Source organism: Cavia porcellus, unplaced genomic scaffold (assembly GCF_034190915.1).
Source record: "Cavia porcellus strain 051 isolate PalLab524CR breed Dunkin Hartley unplaced genomic scaffold, mCavPor4.1 scaffold_19, whole genome shotgun sequence".
NCBI lineage: Eukaryota > Metazoa > Chordata > Mammalia > Rodentia > Caviidae > Cavia > Cavia porcellus.
In genome coordinates, this window is record NW_026947502.1 from 26,858,692 (window position 1) to 26,876,287 (window position 17,596).

Sequence of the window (17,596 nt, forward strand, 5' to 3'; positions counted from 1 at the left end):
CCACTGGCCCCCGCCAACCACCCCTGCTGCACTGACCTCTTCCAGTCCTCACAGTGATATGAAAGGTATGAGGGTTCTATTTGTAGACAAAGAACCTGCCCACTGGACCTGCTCTTTGAATATGAGCCCCCACTTTCCTGCCTGGGTTTTTTTCGAGCCCTGTCACACAAGCTCAAAGAAGGGGCCAGTGACTGAACCTGGGAGAAGTTCAGAATGAGCTTTGCCTACACGGGTTTTCTGTTAACTGCTTTTCCCCCAACCTAGCAATCACAGAGGGAACTGCTCTCTGTTTTTGTATTTTTGAGGCACTGAAGTTGGGATAGAACAGTTGACGCTGCTGCCTCTGGCCGAGTCACAGTGCAGAGTCTACGTCTGGGCAGCCCTATGTATCCTGGACGGACATGAGAATCTGCCCTATGATGCCCAAGTAGCTGGTCTGTAGCCCACATTTTGGAAGGGGAAGATTGGGTTTCCAGTTCTGGACAGTGGGGATTGCAGGAGGTCAGAGGGAAGAAAGATCAGTCAGCCTCAGTGCATGCTCCAGTTGTTTGTCCACTGGCCCCCGCCAAGTGGGCACTCAAAGAGCATGGCTGGAAGGAACAAGTGAAAGACGTGAGCAGAGACAGTTTCCCGCCAACCACAACGGTGTCTGGCTGGCAGATGAGCCCTTACTATGCACAGTGTTTTCTCATTTGAGAAACACCTCTGTGAGCAGGTGTCTTTATCCTCTGTCCAGATGTGGAAGTGATTTTCCCAGAGAGGGACGCTAGGAGTGGGTGGGGTGTCCACCTTGCCAGTCCAGGCGGGCTGGACCTCCCCCTCATAGTATTAGGCCGCTACTCAGACCTGGACACTGTGCATGGCCCAAGCTGGGACCATAATTTCCTTTCACCTTCCAACAGTGAAACTGTTTTACAAATGCAAAATCAGGACTGTGAGAGGCAGAGGCCATTCCTAGCGAGAAAGAGAAGCCGAGGCTTAACAGAACGAACGCCAGGGTCTTTAGGGAAACCCTCCACACCGCGCCCCGCAGACCCTCCCCTCCGGGTGCAGCCCGCGAGCCCCTTTTAACGGGTAGCGGAAGGGGCGGTTGGGGGTGCGGCGGCGGCCAATGGGCTGCGTGGAGCGTCACTTCCCGGAGGCCGCAGGCGAGTGGCGAGTGGCTGGGGGCGGCGCGGGGGCGGGGCGTCCGAGCAGGCGTTGGCAGCGGGCTTGGACCCACGCGGCGTGCGGCCCCCCTGGCCTGCAGCGCTCCCACCCCGGCGGCGACGGCACGATGCCCTTTGACTTCAGGAGGTGAGTGTCGCGAGCCCTGTCACACGGAGCCCCTTCCACAGGCCAAAGGGATACCCGGCTCGCCGCGGACCCCGCCCCGCTACATGCCGCCGACGCAGCCCCCCAGCCTGGTGCACGTCTGGGGAGGCCTTTGGAGACCCGGCCTCACGCGAAGCAAGCCAGAGCCTCAGAGGCCCCAGGCGCGCAGCCAGAGACCAACCCACCCAACGGCGCTCTGCAGAGCCCCAGACACCTTGCGTTCCCTTGTTCCCTTCCCCCCTGCACGAGAAACATTTCTTCCAGATGGAACCAGCATCTCCTCCCTCCTGCGTCTCCTTTAGCGGACCCCACCTCTGCTGACAGGTGGGAACGAGGCACCCCGCCTGAGCGCTCTAAGGTGCGGGGCTGGCTGCTTCAGCCATCCAGGCAGCAGCTAGAGTCGTGCAGGATAACATAGCCCGAGGGACCCCCTGCCTTGGCAGCTCTGGAGCCAAGTGCTCCTTCCCTGCCCCTGGCCGTGGCGGTGTACTCTGAGCCTGGGGGCATTACGGAAAGGAGAGGAGGCTGGGAGCCTTGGGCAGGGCTCTGCAGAGAGGCCAGCAGGGTTTGGTCTTGGCTTTCTGCAGTCCCACAATGGGTCCTTTGTGGGGTCCAGCTGCCTCGTGGTCCACTGTGATGCGGGGCCAGGCGTTCTGCAGCTTGGCCGGGAGGGGGTCCCCACCAGACCTTCCCTTGAGGTATGGAGCTCCAAAGGAGATGCCCTTGGTTGAGGCTGGGAAAACTGAGCTTTGTAGGAGGAACTGGGATAGAACCTTGATTCAACTCCTTTCTTGCAGCAACTTGATGATACATTTTAGAAGTTAACTGTAAAGGTTTTAGGTTCAGACCTCTGCTCGCAGCTGGTTAACCCCAGTGGAGGCAGAGCCCTCTCGGTTTTACCGCTTGCAAATTGGTACTAAAAATAAGCTCCCACCTGCAAGGACCAAGTACATGAGATCCCTTAACTATGTTTGCATGGCTTGCAGCTGAGAAATAGGCATCACTGCATGAGGGGCCTCTCCATGAGACCTTCCACATCCATAAAATAGGGATTCTGCTGCACACATAACAGGAGGGGTGCCCCCCCCAGGAGTGAATGACAAGGTAAAATGACAAACAAATCGTAAACCCTGGCCTGCTGTGACCTTATGGCATAGAGGTATGCTGGAGTATAGGTGCAGACAGATGTCATCTGGAGACCTTGAACAGCTGACGTGTTCTTCCAGCCTATTCTGATCACTGATGCCATCTGGCAAATACTTGCTGGATCTCTGCTCCTTCCAGGCAGCCCTTAGGCTGGTACCAGGGTCTCTGAGACAAATGCAGACTGAGGGCAGTTGCTGATGGAATTCGGAGGCATTCCTGACACCAACAGTGAGTGCCCCACCGTAAGCACGTTGATTCCTGCTTCTACAGTCTCCCTTTCCCTGGTCTAACAATAGATTCCTGCCACCTCCTGTCCCCATGTGATTTAGTAAGTTCCAGTGATTTAGATTTTGTTGGAGAAATTTAGTTTTGTTTCTGGTCATGCAGTCTTGACACCCTCCCCATCCTCATTGCTTAGAGGAGGTAGTAGAGGCTCAAGGGCTGAGGGTCTTGCCCTGGACTTCCTCAGAATTTGCAGGGAAGGTGAACCTGGGTCCCAGTTGGCAGCGTGGAGGCCAGGTAAGATAAAGGAAGGAAAACAGATGGGGCCAGCTCTCAGCTTTGGCCTTGGATAATCCTGCCTATGACCAGCCCTGGGCATGCTTTAGGTCCTGAGTGCCCAGGTGCCATGGGTCCCCAGCTAAAGGAGGGATGTTAATAAGTTGCCTGAGAGCTTGGGCTCACCACAGAATGGTGAGAATGGACTCAACTCATCACCTGTGCACTATGAAGAGTGGGCCACAGGTGCCCTGTAAATATGTACTCTTAAGATCTCTTGGCCACAAGATCCAGGGCTTGGTGCTGAGGAAGTGGTACACCTCCTCTTCAGTGTCCGTTCATCCAGTGTATGCTGGGTGTCCACACTGTACTCAGCCCTCTGCCATCTGTCATGGGGAGATGGATGGCGCGTGATCCATCCCAGAAGAAACGGGAAGAGGGCATGATGGGATTCCTACGGCTAGGATGCCAGCCATTGTGCAGAGGGGATATCACCACTGCAAAGCATCTTGACATGACTCCCTTGTCACCTGAGAGGAGAACTTTGACTCTTCATTCTAAATCTCAGAATTTTGAGATGCCATAGTGGCAGCTATGTCTTGGGCCGAAGGTGGGGAGGCTGGGATTGGACTCAGGCGGTCAGCTCCAAAGCCTTCACTTCGGGAGAAAAGGCAAAGTTTGGAAGCCTCCACTACCTCATCAGCTCTTTCATGGATGGGACCTTCCCACCTCACCCCTAGCCATTTCACAGCAGGAGAAACTTCCCTAGTTTTCTCTGAGAACAATCAAGAGTGGGAAAAAAATAACCACCTCTTGCCTTGCCTGTCAACAACTGTGTTTCTTATGACCCGTAGGATCTTGTCCATCTTATGTAGTTCAGGTGTATTTGCCTGAATGTGAAATGGGAACATGAACATATCCAAGTTGAACCATGTGTATAGAGTATTTAGACACATAAGGCGACCCAGTGGATTCTGACTGGTATGTTCAATATTTGCATCCTTTCCTTTAAGCAGTGATCATCTCCTAACACTCTATAATTCACTTAATTATGAAGCTTAGTCTCTTTCTCCTTCCTGTGAGGATGGAAGCTCCTGAGGGCAAGGATTTGTATCTGGCTTATTCAAGGTATATTTCCAATGCCTGGAACAATACTTGGGCCAAATTCACCCCTTAGAAATGCCTCTCAAAGTGTGTCCAAGAAGCCCAAAGCATGGTGTGATTACATATGCCAGTGCTTCCTTTAGTGGGCAGATTTTCAGCTATTAGTGGAGAATTCTGTCCCTCCTTTCCTCTCTTCTTTTTTCTCTCTCTCCCGCCTTCCGTTTCCCTCCCTTCCCTTCCCTTTCCTCCTTTCCTTCCTCCCTCCCTTCTTCCTTCCTTCTTCTTTCTGGAGATGGAATCTGGGGCCTCATGTATGTTAAACTATCACTGAGCTTCAACCTGAATTGCCAACAATTTCCTAAATTGTTTTTGGGTTGATGGGGGAGGTAGAACACAGCCTTAAATGATTACTTGTGTTTACTCTTGTTAAAACTGTTTCCCTGATTGCTGGATTTGGCACTTGTGGAACTCGCATTGTAACCTAGATCCGGAGGTGTTGTCCGTAGTTCCGGCTGGCCTGAAGCCAAGAGCACCTGCCCCACCTCTCCTGAGGCTTGGACAACCCTAGCCTAGGAGGGGGGCTGAAAATAACAGGGAACAGTCCCTGTGCTTCAAGCCCAGGGGAGCCTGCACCCTTCTCTCAGAAGGGGCATGCAGTGGCAGGCTCCCCACAGTGGCAGCCCCCAAGTTGGCACTCCAAGTCCTGGGGAGTGTTGCTGCCCCGCCATGGCCAGCTGTACCCTAGAATAATACACTGTACCCTTGGAACTTCAGTGTCTTCATCTAAGGTGAGGATGGGCACCTTCACCACCTCACATGATAAAATAGTTGTGAGGCCAAGCAAGATGTCTCATCAGTGTCAGGACAGGGACATAGTTTTGGAGCCCAGTGCAAAATGAGAATGTGGAGTCCCTATTGAAAAAGTGTTAAGGATTTCAGGATGGTGACAGCAGAACATTAAGCCAGATATGGGTCCCTCGGAGCATGTGACCCTGTGTGACAGCAAAGGTCCTATGCCTTGTGACACTTGCCCTGCTTCAGTCCCCTCTGTGGCTTTCTGTATAGTCTCTGTTCAGGAATCCCAGAGCTCCTCAGGGCCTCAGAGTGAGCTTTCTGAAGTTGACCTGATTTTTTTCATGTCTTAGTTCCAGCCTTCAAATGGAATCAAGTCTCGATTTCTTAGTGCTCCATGTGGCCTCATCTGATGGGGTCCCCGTACACCTATACCCCCCTCCAGGCACCAGGCAACCATGAGAGATTCAGCATAGTTAGTATTCTACAGAGGGTAACAAACAGGAATGTCTGGATTTCAGTTCTGCCTCATTCCAGACGGAACTCCAGGAAGCTAACAATAACACACACTCTGCAGCAGGTTTCTAAAAATATAAACAAGGCTTAAAAATCAGATCAGAGGGGACATTTTATTTTAAAAGCCAGGATTTTGTGTTTATCCAGGATGTGCTAGTGCCAGGCACTGTTGCCACAAATCTCATCCAGCCATCCCGTCCCACCCACACGAGCCTGCTGAAGTGCCTCCGAGTGGACCATGTGGCCGGCCAGCAGAGGAGCTGGGGCTGGAGTGCTGCCATCAGGTTCCGGAGCTCCACTGTGTCCTGCCATCTGTCTCTGGAGCCCTTTCTCTTCCCTTCACTAAATTCAGAGAGATCTGAAGCCCCTCTTATTGGAGTCACTGGGCTCCTCTTCACTGATGCTTAGCCCATTGTGCTTATTATGAATTTAAAGTCATCTTCATTTCTCCTTCCTTCTTTTCTTTCTTTGTTGTGTGTGTGTGTGTTAACTAGCCTCATGTAGTCTGACACCTATTTCTGGAACTATCTATTGCTAAAGTCCCCCCATACCAATTTATAGCATCTCAGCCGGGAGTGTCCAGAGTTTTCCATGCTGACCACTGGGGGCCTGTGTTCACCTGCTTATCTGGACTTGGGGAAATCATTTCTTCCTATACAGTGGGAATTCCTGGCCTTGGTTCTCCAGTGGCTTGAGACAGGGCTTGGCTAGCTGTGACTTTGGTTGGGTTCCCTTCTAATGATCTTTTCCGATTGGATTTTGTAGTTGCTCTTACATGGTTTTTCTAAACACAGGAGAGTCAGGCAGAGGTTTGAGGAGGGTGTTACGGGTGAGACTTAACCTGGTACCTCTAAATCAGTGAGCCTGCCGCCAGGCATAATCCTGGAATTTGAGAGGTTGCGGATCACCATAACTTCAAGGTTAGCCTGGGCTGTGTAGTTCAAGGTCAGCTGAATTACAGAAAGAGATTTTCCAAAACGGAAATCAATCAATCAGTCACTCAATCAGTGAGCCTGAACTACAGCTGTCTGTCAGAATCATCTGAGGAGATTTGAAATCTCCCAAATTTAGGCTACACACCAACCCAACAGCCAACATTAAAGGTTGGTGCCTGTGTGCGTGCTTTTAAAACCCCTTATCTGATTCTAATTCCCAACTCAGACTAAGCAGAATTGCTGTATCTCAAGAGGGACAAGTGGCAGGCAGGGTCAGGTTAAGCCTTGAAGGGTGAGCCCGAGGAGTGGCGGAGTGGCATTCTGGTCCCACCTGTTATCCCGTGTGAACGTTAACAAGCCTGTTCTCCACCTGGGGAGTGGACTTACATTTCTATTCATATTCTCGCTCTTCAAACAAGTGCCCCGACCAACAGCTTCAGCATCACCCAGAGCCTCTGAACATGGAGAAGCTTAGCGTCCACCCTGAATCTCAGTCTGTAGTTTAACGGGATTTCTACATGGCCCATATACAAGTTTAAATTTATAAAGCCCTGGTCTCCATCCGGTACTGGTAGCTTACCACAGATGCTGAAAAGCCTTGTACCGAAAGAACCAGAATCTCCTTGTCCAGCCCGGTGTTGGCAGATTTATAGTCTCAGGCAGTGATGGCAAACCTTTTAGAGCTTTCAATAACAAACAGCCGGCTGCAGCACTCACCACCACTGGTGTAAGGCTGGTACCTAGTGAATGCTATTTGTCAGCTGTAGTGCCTGGGGCTGGAAACACAGCCTTAATTGATCCTTTAAGAAAGTAGTAATTAGCCTAATTGTTGTTAACTTTAGCATTTATGTCTATTAACTAATTATATTGATTGTGTAAGTGGGGAAAGTATAGGATAGGAGAAAACCTCCAATGTGGCTGTGTATTTATTTTTTAAAATCATGGCCCATGGGAGAGGCAGGAGGCTGTCAGGGTGTTTTGCACTACGGTTACCGAGAACCAGAGGTGCAGTATGCAGGACTCCCTTCGAGCAGGAGTTATTCAGCCTGTTTTGTATCCAAGAAGATCAACCCTCAGAAATGCTGGGTCTTGCGGCTGGTGCTTTGAGGAGTCCCTGGGAACCCAGCACTTGTGACCGTGTAATCTCACTGCCCTGAGTACCCGGCTTTCTCCAGGAACCTGCCTGGCAGCCCTTCTGAACAGGAAGCAAGATCAGTGTGAAATGGACTGACCTGTTTATCCAAATGCCGAAAACCCTGTGCAAGATGAGAGGCCTGGCAGGAGTTAAATTTAAGCCCAGTGTACTGTTAATGCACTAATTCCTACAGTATTAGCTTAGCTGTTTCACATTCTCGTTTGGGTCTAGGATCTCTTGGGGAGATTGCTAGTTTCATTAGTAATAAGAGTCACGCTAATGGTTCTTATGCTAATAATGTTGGGCTAGGCACATCACTGAACTAAAAGATCACACTGACCCTATGAGATAGCGATGATTATTAGTACTTTATTTTGTTTTTCTAATTAGCATATAATAAAATTGACTTGTATTGTGCTTTTGTGTGAAATTTAAGAGATGTTTAGTGTGTAACCACTTCTATCATCTATAGAACAGTTCCAGCACCTCAAAAAACTCTCTCATCTTTCCACTTTATAGTCACACTACTTATTAACTCAATTTTTTCAAATGTAGTAAGAACACTTGAGATTTACCCTGTGAAGAGGTTTTAAGTACACAATACAGTACTGCTAACTATAGGCATCACAGAGTACAGTGCATCTCCAGAACATACTCACCTTGCATAACTGAAACTTTATGTGCATTGAATAGCTCCTCATTTCTCCTCAGCGCCTGGCACCTGTCTCATCAGCACCGTTGTCTTCTGCTCCTATGAGTTTAAGTGGACTCGTGCTGTATTTGTCCTTTTGTTACTGACTAATTTTATAGGATATATTATCCTCCAGGTTTATCTATCCCATCATAAATGATAGAATTTCCTTTTTAAAGACTATGGGGCTGAGGATTTAGCTTAGCAGCATAAACACCTGACTGGCAAGCGCGAGGTCATGAGTTCGATCCCTGGTACCAAAAAAAAAAATAATAGTGTATGTTGCTTTTTCCTTTATCTATTCATCTGTTGATAGCTATTCAGGTTATTTCTGCATCTTTATTATTGTCAGTAGTATTGCAGTGAATGTGAGAGTCCAGATACCCCTGATGTACTGATTCCCATTCTTTGAGATAAATACTCAACAGTGGGATGCTGAATCACATGGTGTTTGATTTTTTTTTCCAGGAACCTCCCTGCCATTTTCCGTAATGGCTACACCATTTCACAGTCTCTTCATCGATGTGTAATGACTCTCTGCATGCACATCCTTGCTGACACTTACTGTCTTGTTTTTCTGGTAATATTCATCCTAGCGGATGTGGTATCTCCTGTGGTTTTGGTTTGTATGTGCCTGATAACTAGTGACCTTGAGCATCCTTTCGTATACCTGTTGGCCACCTGTTTGTCTTTAGGAAATGTGTGTTCAGACCCTTTGTGCATTTTAAAATTGGGTTGTGTTCTTTTGCTATTGAGTTGAAACAGGTATTAACCCCTTATCAGGTGTATGGTTTGCAGATATTTTCTCCCATTCAGTAGGTTGCCTTATCACTCTGTTGATGCCTGCATTAATTTGATTTTAAACTTGGAAGCCATGGCTCAAAGCTGGGATGTGACTGGCCCGGGCACACAGCTGGTGAAGTGTACAGCTAGAATTCCAGAACTTGGTCACTACAATGTTGTCCTGTCTCACTGACACCTTGACTTTGTTGATTTGTTTGATTCCATACTAGGTCTTTTTTTCTTCCATTTCTGTTTTCATGCCGCAACCCATCAACATACAGAATTTAACTAAAATATCCCTTGAGGACCCCAATGGACGTCTGTACTCTCCTGCTGGCCTTGTCTGCAGTGCAGTCACCTACTTTTGCTGAGCCCTGGGTGCACCATGCAGTGGGTTGTGTGACGAGTGACCATGGGAAACCAGGGTCCTGCTTTACACAGCCGTGACAATTCACATGAGAACTCTTGGGGTGACATGACCTGGGGTTGGACACCCCTTAGAAGTGCCCACAGATGTCGATACCAGATACCACTCTGTTCCTGTGTGATAAGAGAGAAAATGACCAAACAGTCACAGCCCCAGATGCTCCCAGATCTATGCAGATGCCTTGGCAGGAGATGGCCAGCTGGGGAGCAACACCCCATCAGGAAGGGCCCTGTCACCTGCAGGTCGCCCTGCATTTAGGAGATAATGAAAACCTTTTAAGTTGTGTGAAATTAGTTGACAGTGGAACCAGTTAAACACTGCACTGGACTATGCTGAGAGCTGCTGATGGCCTGTGACTGACAGTGTGCAGTCTCAGCGTCTCAGGTGCCATGTGACCAACATATATTCCCCAGCACACAGAATTTGGGGGAGAACCCTGGACCCTAAGGACGTGGCTTGATGCTCACAGACTGGTGGTCAGAGGCAGAGGAGAGAGGGATAAGCAGGTTGGCTGGCCTGGACAGAGGAAACCTCTGGCCCTGTCTCACCTGGGTGGTTTCCTGCCAGGCCCATCAGCTGGGTTCCCTCCTATAGACAGCTTCTGCCACTGCACCTTCCTCTCCTCTGGCTGTCCTAGACCTGGCCCAGGTCCCTCCTGAGGGACATGCCCCTTTCCCCAAATCCCTTCTGACCCCAGGATATCCCTTCCAGTCTACCTCTCAGGGCTGTGCTGTGCTAACACACCGGCCCCCACCATAGTCACCTTATATCCAGTGCCAGGTGACAAGCTTTTCTTGGATTCCCTCAGTCCACCTTTAGTCAGGTAGAAGCCATTCATTGCTCTGGCTTGCCATAGAGATTATTGGGACACACAAAGGGGACAGGACTCGTCCAAGGTCATCCAGACCACAGGTGATGCTGCTGACACTTGCTTGTGTGTGACGTCAGCGCGGGCTTTCTCAGCCGCAGTGTTGTGCTCTTGAGGGAGTGTTACCATCTCAGTGTTTTGGAGGAACTGCTCCATGGGCATCCCCAGTGTCGTTATCTACTTGTTTATAGTTTGTTGCCATGGAAGCCTTTGGCGGTGGTAGGGCTCTGGGTCACTGGCAAGGAGTCTGGGCTTGGGTGATCATTTCCTGTCACTATGCTTATCTGTGAGCAGGAAATTGCCACTGAGCCCTGCTGGGGTGCTATGGGGTTGCAGTGCTTCCTCTGCTGAGCAGGCTGCCATCCTGCCAGAGAGCGTCCCCTCTTGTGTCCAGAGCCCCTATCCGCAGACCAGGAGTGGGCTAGGGGTGGTGGAGGAGCCATTTGTTCATTGAATGTATTTATTGAGGATCTGCTGTGGACCCAAGTCTGTTCTAGATTTCTGGGACATAGCACTGAGCCTCACATAGTCCCTACCCCTCTCAGCCTCATGGAACTTACATATTAGTTCTGGTATTTTGCTTCTCATTTTTAAAAACTAAGTAAATTTCTATTTTTGAAATAATGTTGGATTTATGAAAAATTATACACATAGGCAGAGATTGCTGTATATCTCATGTCCAGTTTACCCATCGTCCATTTCCTACACTGCACGATCATCACAACTAAGAAGGTAGGTGATAATTAGCTAAATACCAGACTTTATTTGGTAACTACTTTCATTTTCCACTAATGTCTTTTTTTTTAGTGCTCAGGATGTAATGATCCTATACCGCATTGAGGGATCGTGCCTCTCCAGTTCCTGCTAGCAGGGGACAGTTTCACAGTTTGCTTTTCATGACCTTGACAGACTTAAGTAGACTGTGCGGATGGCCCGTAGCCTGAGTTGATCTTGGTTTCCTCTAGAGTAGACAGGGCCATGGGTGTTCGGAAAGCATCTGTATCAGTGGTGGAACCTATGACACACGTTATTTGTTTTTCTCTTACGACAAAAGATGTTAATGTATGAGTTGTTATTTCTAAGCTAAAACCTCAGTATTTAGGTTTAATTGCACTGTTGGCACAATTCATAATAAATAAATGGGTTTTGGGTTGCGGTTTGGGCACTCGGCTCTAAAAGGTTCGCCATCACTGAAGGATGAGGTCCGGCGGGTGATAGTCGCAATGTCATTTCACCTTCATTGCAAACCTGCAGAGCAGGAGGTACCATCAGGGCTTGGAAAGGGTGGGGAGCAGAGCTGGGGATACAGCCAATCTGACCCCCCCAACCCCCATTCTGGTCTTTTTAATATTCAGTCAATTCCATGAGATCCTTCACACTTTATTGCAAAATAGCTTGATTTTGCCCAATGATAGGCTAATGTCGAGGTGTGCTGGGCTAGGCTGTGGTGTTTGGTAAGTCTGGTGTACTAAGTGCATTTTTTTCCCCTCTGTGCCTCACTTTCCTCATTTGCAAAATGAAAATCCAAGGTTGTTAATGAACAGGCTTTGAGACATAGTAGGCACATGACAAATATCAGTGGCTAATATGATTCATCCCCAAATGGATTTGATATATATGTATGTTTTAGGGGTGTGCTGGGGGTAGAAGCCAAGGCCTCACACATGCCAGGTGAACATTCTACCACTGGTCTACCACTGGGCCACACCCCAACCCTATAGCTTCTGTACAGATGGTCATAAATGTTCCTGGAGCGAGCCCATGTCTGGAAATCTCAAGTGGAGACTGGTGTCCTCATGTCTGTCTCTGCCCATACCTGAGCCAGCCAATAAGAAGCTGCCAAAGCGTCAGGTGTGCTGTCACCCTTCCGGGTGGACAACAGTGCATTGTTGTGCCTCTACTTTGCTTAAGGCCTCCATCAAAGCCACTCTGGAAGATGGGTGGAATGAAAGTGAGACCCAGAGGCAGCTTCGAGTTTTCTAAAACACAGGTGTGGATTGCTCAAGGTGCCCTTTGCTGGCTGATTAGCCTGTGTGACCTGGTATTTACTGGCTGGTGTCACATCAAGGAAACCTCTTAGCCTCTAACCTAGACTACCTTCTTGCTGCACTTCATGCTAACAGTGGGCTCCAAGGACCCAGACTGGGAGGTGTCCCTCTGAAAGGAGCCAGCATCCTTGGAGAAGTAGTAGAGACCAGTCACTACAACTGGCTCCCGTGAGAGCGGACTGGCTCTGCTGTGTTTCCTTCTGGGTTCCCAGGGCCTAGGCACATTGTGTCAGGCACATTGAAGGCTGTTGAAAAGTATCACATGGTTGATGAGCAGTCCCCTCCATAGGTTTGAATCTCACCTTTGTTACTTGCAGGCCCTCTGATTTGCTAGTACCTTAGTACTTGAGGCTTCCTTTTGGGGGTCTAAATGAAATGACATGCGTAGATCACTTGATGTGATGCCCAGCCATGGTCAGCACTTAGCACATGGACCTGGTATTGTTATTTTCCCCAATATTGCTGTGTTTGGGGTTTGATACAAGCCTCCTGTGTGGGACTCTGGCCTTTAGAGCCTTCACCTGAGCACCTGGGTAGTACTAGCCCAGAGAAGGGGGCCATCTGTCATGGAAGCACCGGGGGCACATGCTAAGTATAAGTGCATGTAGGGCCAGGTGTGTTTGTGAAACTGTGTATGCATCTGTGTTTGCTACCATCTGTGTCCCAGCTGGTGTCACCCTTGAGGCTCCCCAGTGTGGGAACATGCGTATGGGCTTCATGTCTACCCAGAACTGTCTTCCATAAGTTACTTTGCCTGGATATGTCATGTGGGACATCCAGTGTGCTGTGCATGTATCCTGAGGACAGGATAGGACTTATTCCTGAGGCTCATAGTGAAAATTCTGCTGGCGCTTTGCAAAACCAGCTCCTGTAGTGCCTGGCATGTTGGAAATGGTCAGTAAATAATGATTCTTTGCTACTAGTCCTTATTAGATATGCCTCAAAAGCAATTTAAGAAATACCAAAAAAGCCTCACAACAGAATCAATGTGCATAATTGGTAATAGTGCATTGTTCTTATCACCTTTGACAGGAGCATCCCAGGGATCCAAGTCACCATGCATGTCTCTGTTTTAGATAGAAAACTGCTGAGGGGTGGACTGACCTTGGGAATTCATGTAGCCACTCAGTCACTAGGACTCAGGGGCTCCCGAAATGGACCTGTTCAGCCAGCCACCTGGATGTGTTCCCATTGTGGGTTGGGTGTTGTAGGTCACTGGAGCACCCATCACCTTGCCTGGGTAGCATTTCCCAGAATGCAGCTACACTACTGGGTGGGGACAGGGGCTAGGAGGGCAGTGGGACAGCAGAAAAAGCATGTCCACAGCCTCCCATATCTGGCTTGGGCAGGGAGCGTGCTGTTGTGCCCTCTATACCCATGCCCTGTGCCCCTCAGCTGGTGGCTGGGCTCATTTGCTCCTTCATGCATGGAGGCATTTCCTCTCGAGTGCCGGCTATGTGCCATGTGCTATGCCCATTGTGGTGGCCATGGACATGGTACCTGGCTCTTAGTGGCCTTACACACCTGCAGAAAATATGAACATGCAGGAATACCCAGAAAGCTTTGGGCTTTTTCACCAGGTTCCTCCAGGACCCTCATCCTGAGAGCTTGCTGATGAGAAGAGGAGGCCAGGCCTCCCAGAGGCAGAGGCCAGACCGAAGTACGACTGTGCTGACCTGACCCATAGTGCACGTCAGTAGGAGTGCGCCTAGGCCTCTGTGCCCGGGAAGCAGTTTGTGCAGGAGCCCGTGCCATGGGTGGTGCAAGCAGCCTCTTGGTACCCAGCTCTTGGCTCTCGGTCGCTTTTATTCACATTTTCCACATGGAGTGATGTTTTGAAAATTCTGGCCTTTGATTCATCAGTTGACCCTTATTAAATTGTAAGTCACATCCCATCCAAGTAAAAAGAGACAACAGGGGAGTGACTCAGCCTGTAACCTCCGGGCGGGAGGGCACCTGAAGCACTTGAGGCAGAGAAAAGACAAGATCCTTGTCAGTGGTCCTGGGTGCCTGGGCTTGGACAGGGTGTCATCCCCAGACCGGCTGGGCTGGAGGGGTGGAGACTGGGTGACACCAGGCTGGAGAAGCCAGAACAAGCAGGAAGGCTGAGTCCATGCAGGTGGATTTGAACTTGACTCACAAGAAGCCAAAGAGCTTTGTTCAAAAGGGGAGGTGTGTTCACACCAGTCAGGCAGGAGTTGAGGCCAGGTCTGCAATAGTGCTCATCAGTCAAAGCAAACAACAGATTGCATTCAGAGGCGGGAGGGAGTCAGGAGGCCTCCTGGAAGCAGCACCTGAGAGATGAGTAGGAACAGGGTCTGTAGAGGGGAAGGGATGTTGTTCTAGCAGAGGACCCAGTGAGAGATTGGGAGGAGGATGGCGGTGTCCACGTGAGGTGGGTCTTCAGGTGCTGTATCAGGCACCTGGGAGCCTTAGCAGGTTCTTGAGCAGAAGTGGTACTTAGGAAAATGAAAAGGATCAAGTAATTGTGAAAACTCCTAGAGCTTGGAAGAAAGGAATTGAAAGCCGGTTGGCCCGTATGGATTGGTACTTTTCCCAAAGACGGTGACAGGTGTGTTCTCCCTTCAGTGATGACTCCGTCTTATTCAGACCCTTATGGAGACAGGAAACAGCCAGTGCCCACTACCTAAGACTGAGTTCCCCGTTATCCTCTCTGTCCCTCAGTGTTCCCATTTATACAGTGGGGGAAGTGACCTCCCTCGGGGTGTGTGGAGCCAGATGGCATCACAGATCCTGCACACAATGGCTGAAGCATTATGCAGGTGCACAGGTGGTGTTGGATGGGTGTAGTAGCTCGCCAAGGATTAGAACCTGAGCAGGAAAGCCAGTAGTAAACCTTGGCAGCATTTTTATTGTGTTGTTTTGTTGTGGGTACTGGAGGTCAAGCCCGGGGCAACGTCTCACTGAGTTACATCCTTAGCTTCTTTATTTCTTGTTTAGAAGCAGGCTTTTCCTAAGTTGCCCAGGCTGATCCTCCTGCCTCAGCCTCCTTAATAGCCAGGTGACAGATGTGCACTGGCCTAGGAGTATGTGGGTGGATGTTGAAGTTCATTGGAGCAACAAAGTGAAGAAGATCTGTGTGTCTTAATTGGGGAATGAGAGGGACTTACCTGCGCATGGGCCACTCACCGTCCTCACAAGTGGCCGAGCATCTCTGCTTTGGTAACTTGGAGGCAAGCTTGTTGCTCAGTTCACTGCCTTGCGGGGACATCCGGTAGAAGACTCCTCCCCTGTGTCAGGAGCCCACTGCCTGCATACAGCAGTAAACTGCCAAAGGCCTGGGCCCACCTATTTCTGGCTCTGGGACCTCAGGCAGGTCCTCATCCTCCTGGGACTCAGTTTCCTCACGTGTAACAATTGGCTGATGATGGTGCCCCTTCTTCCAAGCATAGTGTGAGATCAAAACAAGATAATGTAGTGCATTACTAGTTTAGTTTCCTCCGTGACCACCAAGCCAAGGGCCCCCTCCTCTGGGGTCTCATGAGCACCAGGGACCTGAAGCATCCCCTCTCACACATGACCGTCGCCTCCCTGGATCTTGTCTCCCAACATCTGTTTTAGTCCCACAGTGTGAGTGGGAAGATCTGATCTCCCCTCCTGCTCTCAGCTGTGCCTCCTTTTTCACTTTTGTCCCTCTAGGCAATGTCACCATTCATCTCTCACTCACCAACTCCCTTACAGACACTCACTCCGGTCACTGTGCTGGGTGCTGTCCCAGGCGGAACACAAGAATGCAGTCTCTGCCCTCAGGAATCAGGCTTGGCAATTAAATCAAATGTCCAATTAGATTTGTAATTAGCAGTTGATATGGATGCTCTGAAGAGCAGACAGGGATCTCTGAGACTCGAGGCCTCAGGGCATCAGTGCAAACCTCACTGAAGGGTTCACTGAGTCACCGAGGTGGAAGGAACAGTGTAGGCAAAGGCCCTGAGGTGGGTAGGCATGGGTCAGCTGGCAAAAGTGGCTGTAGGACAGAGCCAGGCTGTGTGGGGCTGGAGGAGTCTGCTGGGCCAGACCGTGAGTGTCTCAGAGGGCACAAAAAGGAATTTGCTTTTTATTCTGAGAAACCACCAGCCCTGTACGGTAAGCACACCAGGTCTCCCTTTTGGTGCCTCTGAAGGGCACCGAGGCTAGGACCGTGTGTTCCAGGAGCTGGGTGAGCTGGGACAGAGGAGATTCTTCTGGGAACCCTGCAGTCATGTGACCATGGCTGGCAAAACCCAACCTGCGCCTGAGGCATCAGGAGAGGGAAGGCTGCCATGTGCCCGCAGGCCCAGGTTCATCATGCCACCCACCTTCCTAGTACCCTGCACCATCCCCTCTCGTTCAAAGAAAGAAAAGTCTGGGAACCTGCCCCATGTCCATTGATTCTGCGGGCCAGGGCTTGGGGCTAAAGTCTTCTCCTGTGCTCTGCAGGTAATGATGGAGAGTATGCTGGTGTTTTGGGGAGGCTGTGTCTGAGTTGTGGCCACCAAGGTGCGTGGCCACGCGACCTGTGCTGACGGCCGCTCTGAGAGTGTGACCACTGAGATCTCCTTGCCTTCTCTGTAGGCTGCCTCCTAGCTTCCTGGGGTCCCAGCTGCGGGTGGGCAGTGGGTGGCCTTTCCAGGGAGGGCTGTTCCCTAAGTGTCTCTCTGCACTCCCCGCACCCCATCCATTTCCCTGGTCCTTGTGTCAAGGCAGGGCTGTTCCCTGTAAATACCAGTCCCCTTACATGTGCATTTTTCCTCTATGATTTTTCCTGTTTTGATGAGACACTGCCCTTGGCAGTGCAGGTTCCCGAGGGGACTGAGGCCCAGGCCCCAGCCAGCCGGTCATTCAAGAACTCCACTCCCAGGCGGGCCTCACACCCAGCTGCATTCCAGCAGGGCCGTAACCTTTTGCTGTGTGTGAATGAGGCTGGTACCCACCACCTCCAATTCCCATGATTTCCACTGGCACCTCTTTGTTGCTTTTTCCAGCTGACGGAAAAGCCTGTGTTGCCATCTGGAGTTTGCCTCACCTCCCTTTCTGTTTCTTCCAGACTGAGGATTGTGGAGTTTAGTGGAGTTCATGATCTAGCACTAAAGCCCATACATGGGGACCTGCTACTCAGGCTGCCGGTGGGGCAAGGGGAGGATGGGGGATTCCTGCTAGGTATCTTGACCCACTTGTTTGTTCCTTTATTTTCTGGTCCAGTCAACGAATACACTGAGTTCGTCCTATGTGCCAGGCACGGTTCTAGGCACTGGGCATTAGAGTGGACATTAGAAAGTATCCAGGGGTGACAGGGCATCCACCTGCCTTGTAAGGTATAGCTGCTATCACTGGCTTTGTTG

At 50.2% G+C, this 17,596-nt stretch overlaps 1 protein-coding gene across 2 annotated transcripts in view; it reads left to right on the forward strand.

Moving 5' to 3' along the window:
• Positions 1-1,096: 1,096 nt before the first annotated feature.
• The window catches only part of Ergic1 (endoplasmic reticulum-golgi intermediate compartment 1), a 91,686-nt gene continuing 75,186 nt past the window's right edge, over positions 1,097-17,596 (forward strand). The window contains exon 1 of one of the 2 annotated variants that reach the window (XM_003473342.5): positions 1,097-1,296. In XM_003473342.5, the coding sequence (XP_003473390.3) occupies positions 1,112-1,296 (185 nt within the window). In that variant the 5' untranslated portion in view covers positions 1,097-1,111. The remainder of the gene's footprint in view (positions 1,297-17,596) is intronic. The other variant, XM_063230793.1, reaches the window with a different exon arrangement.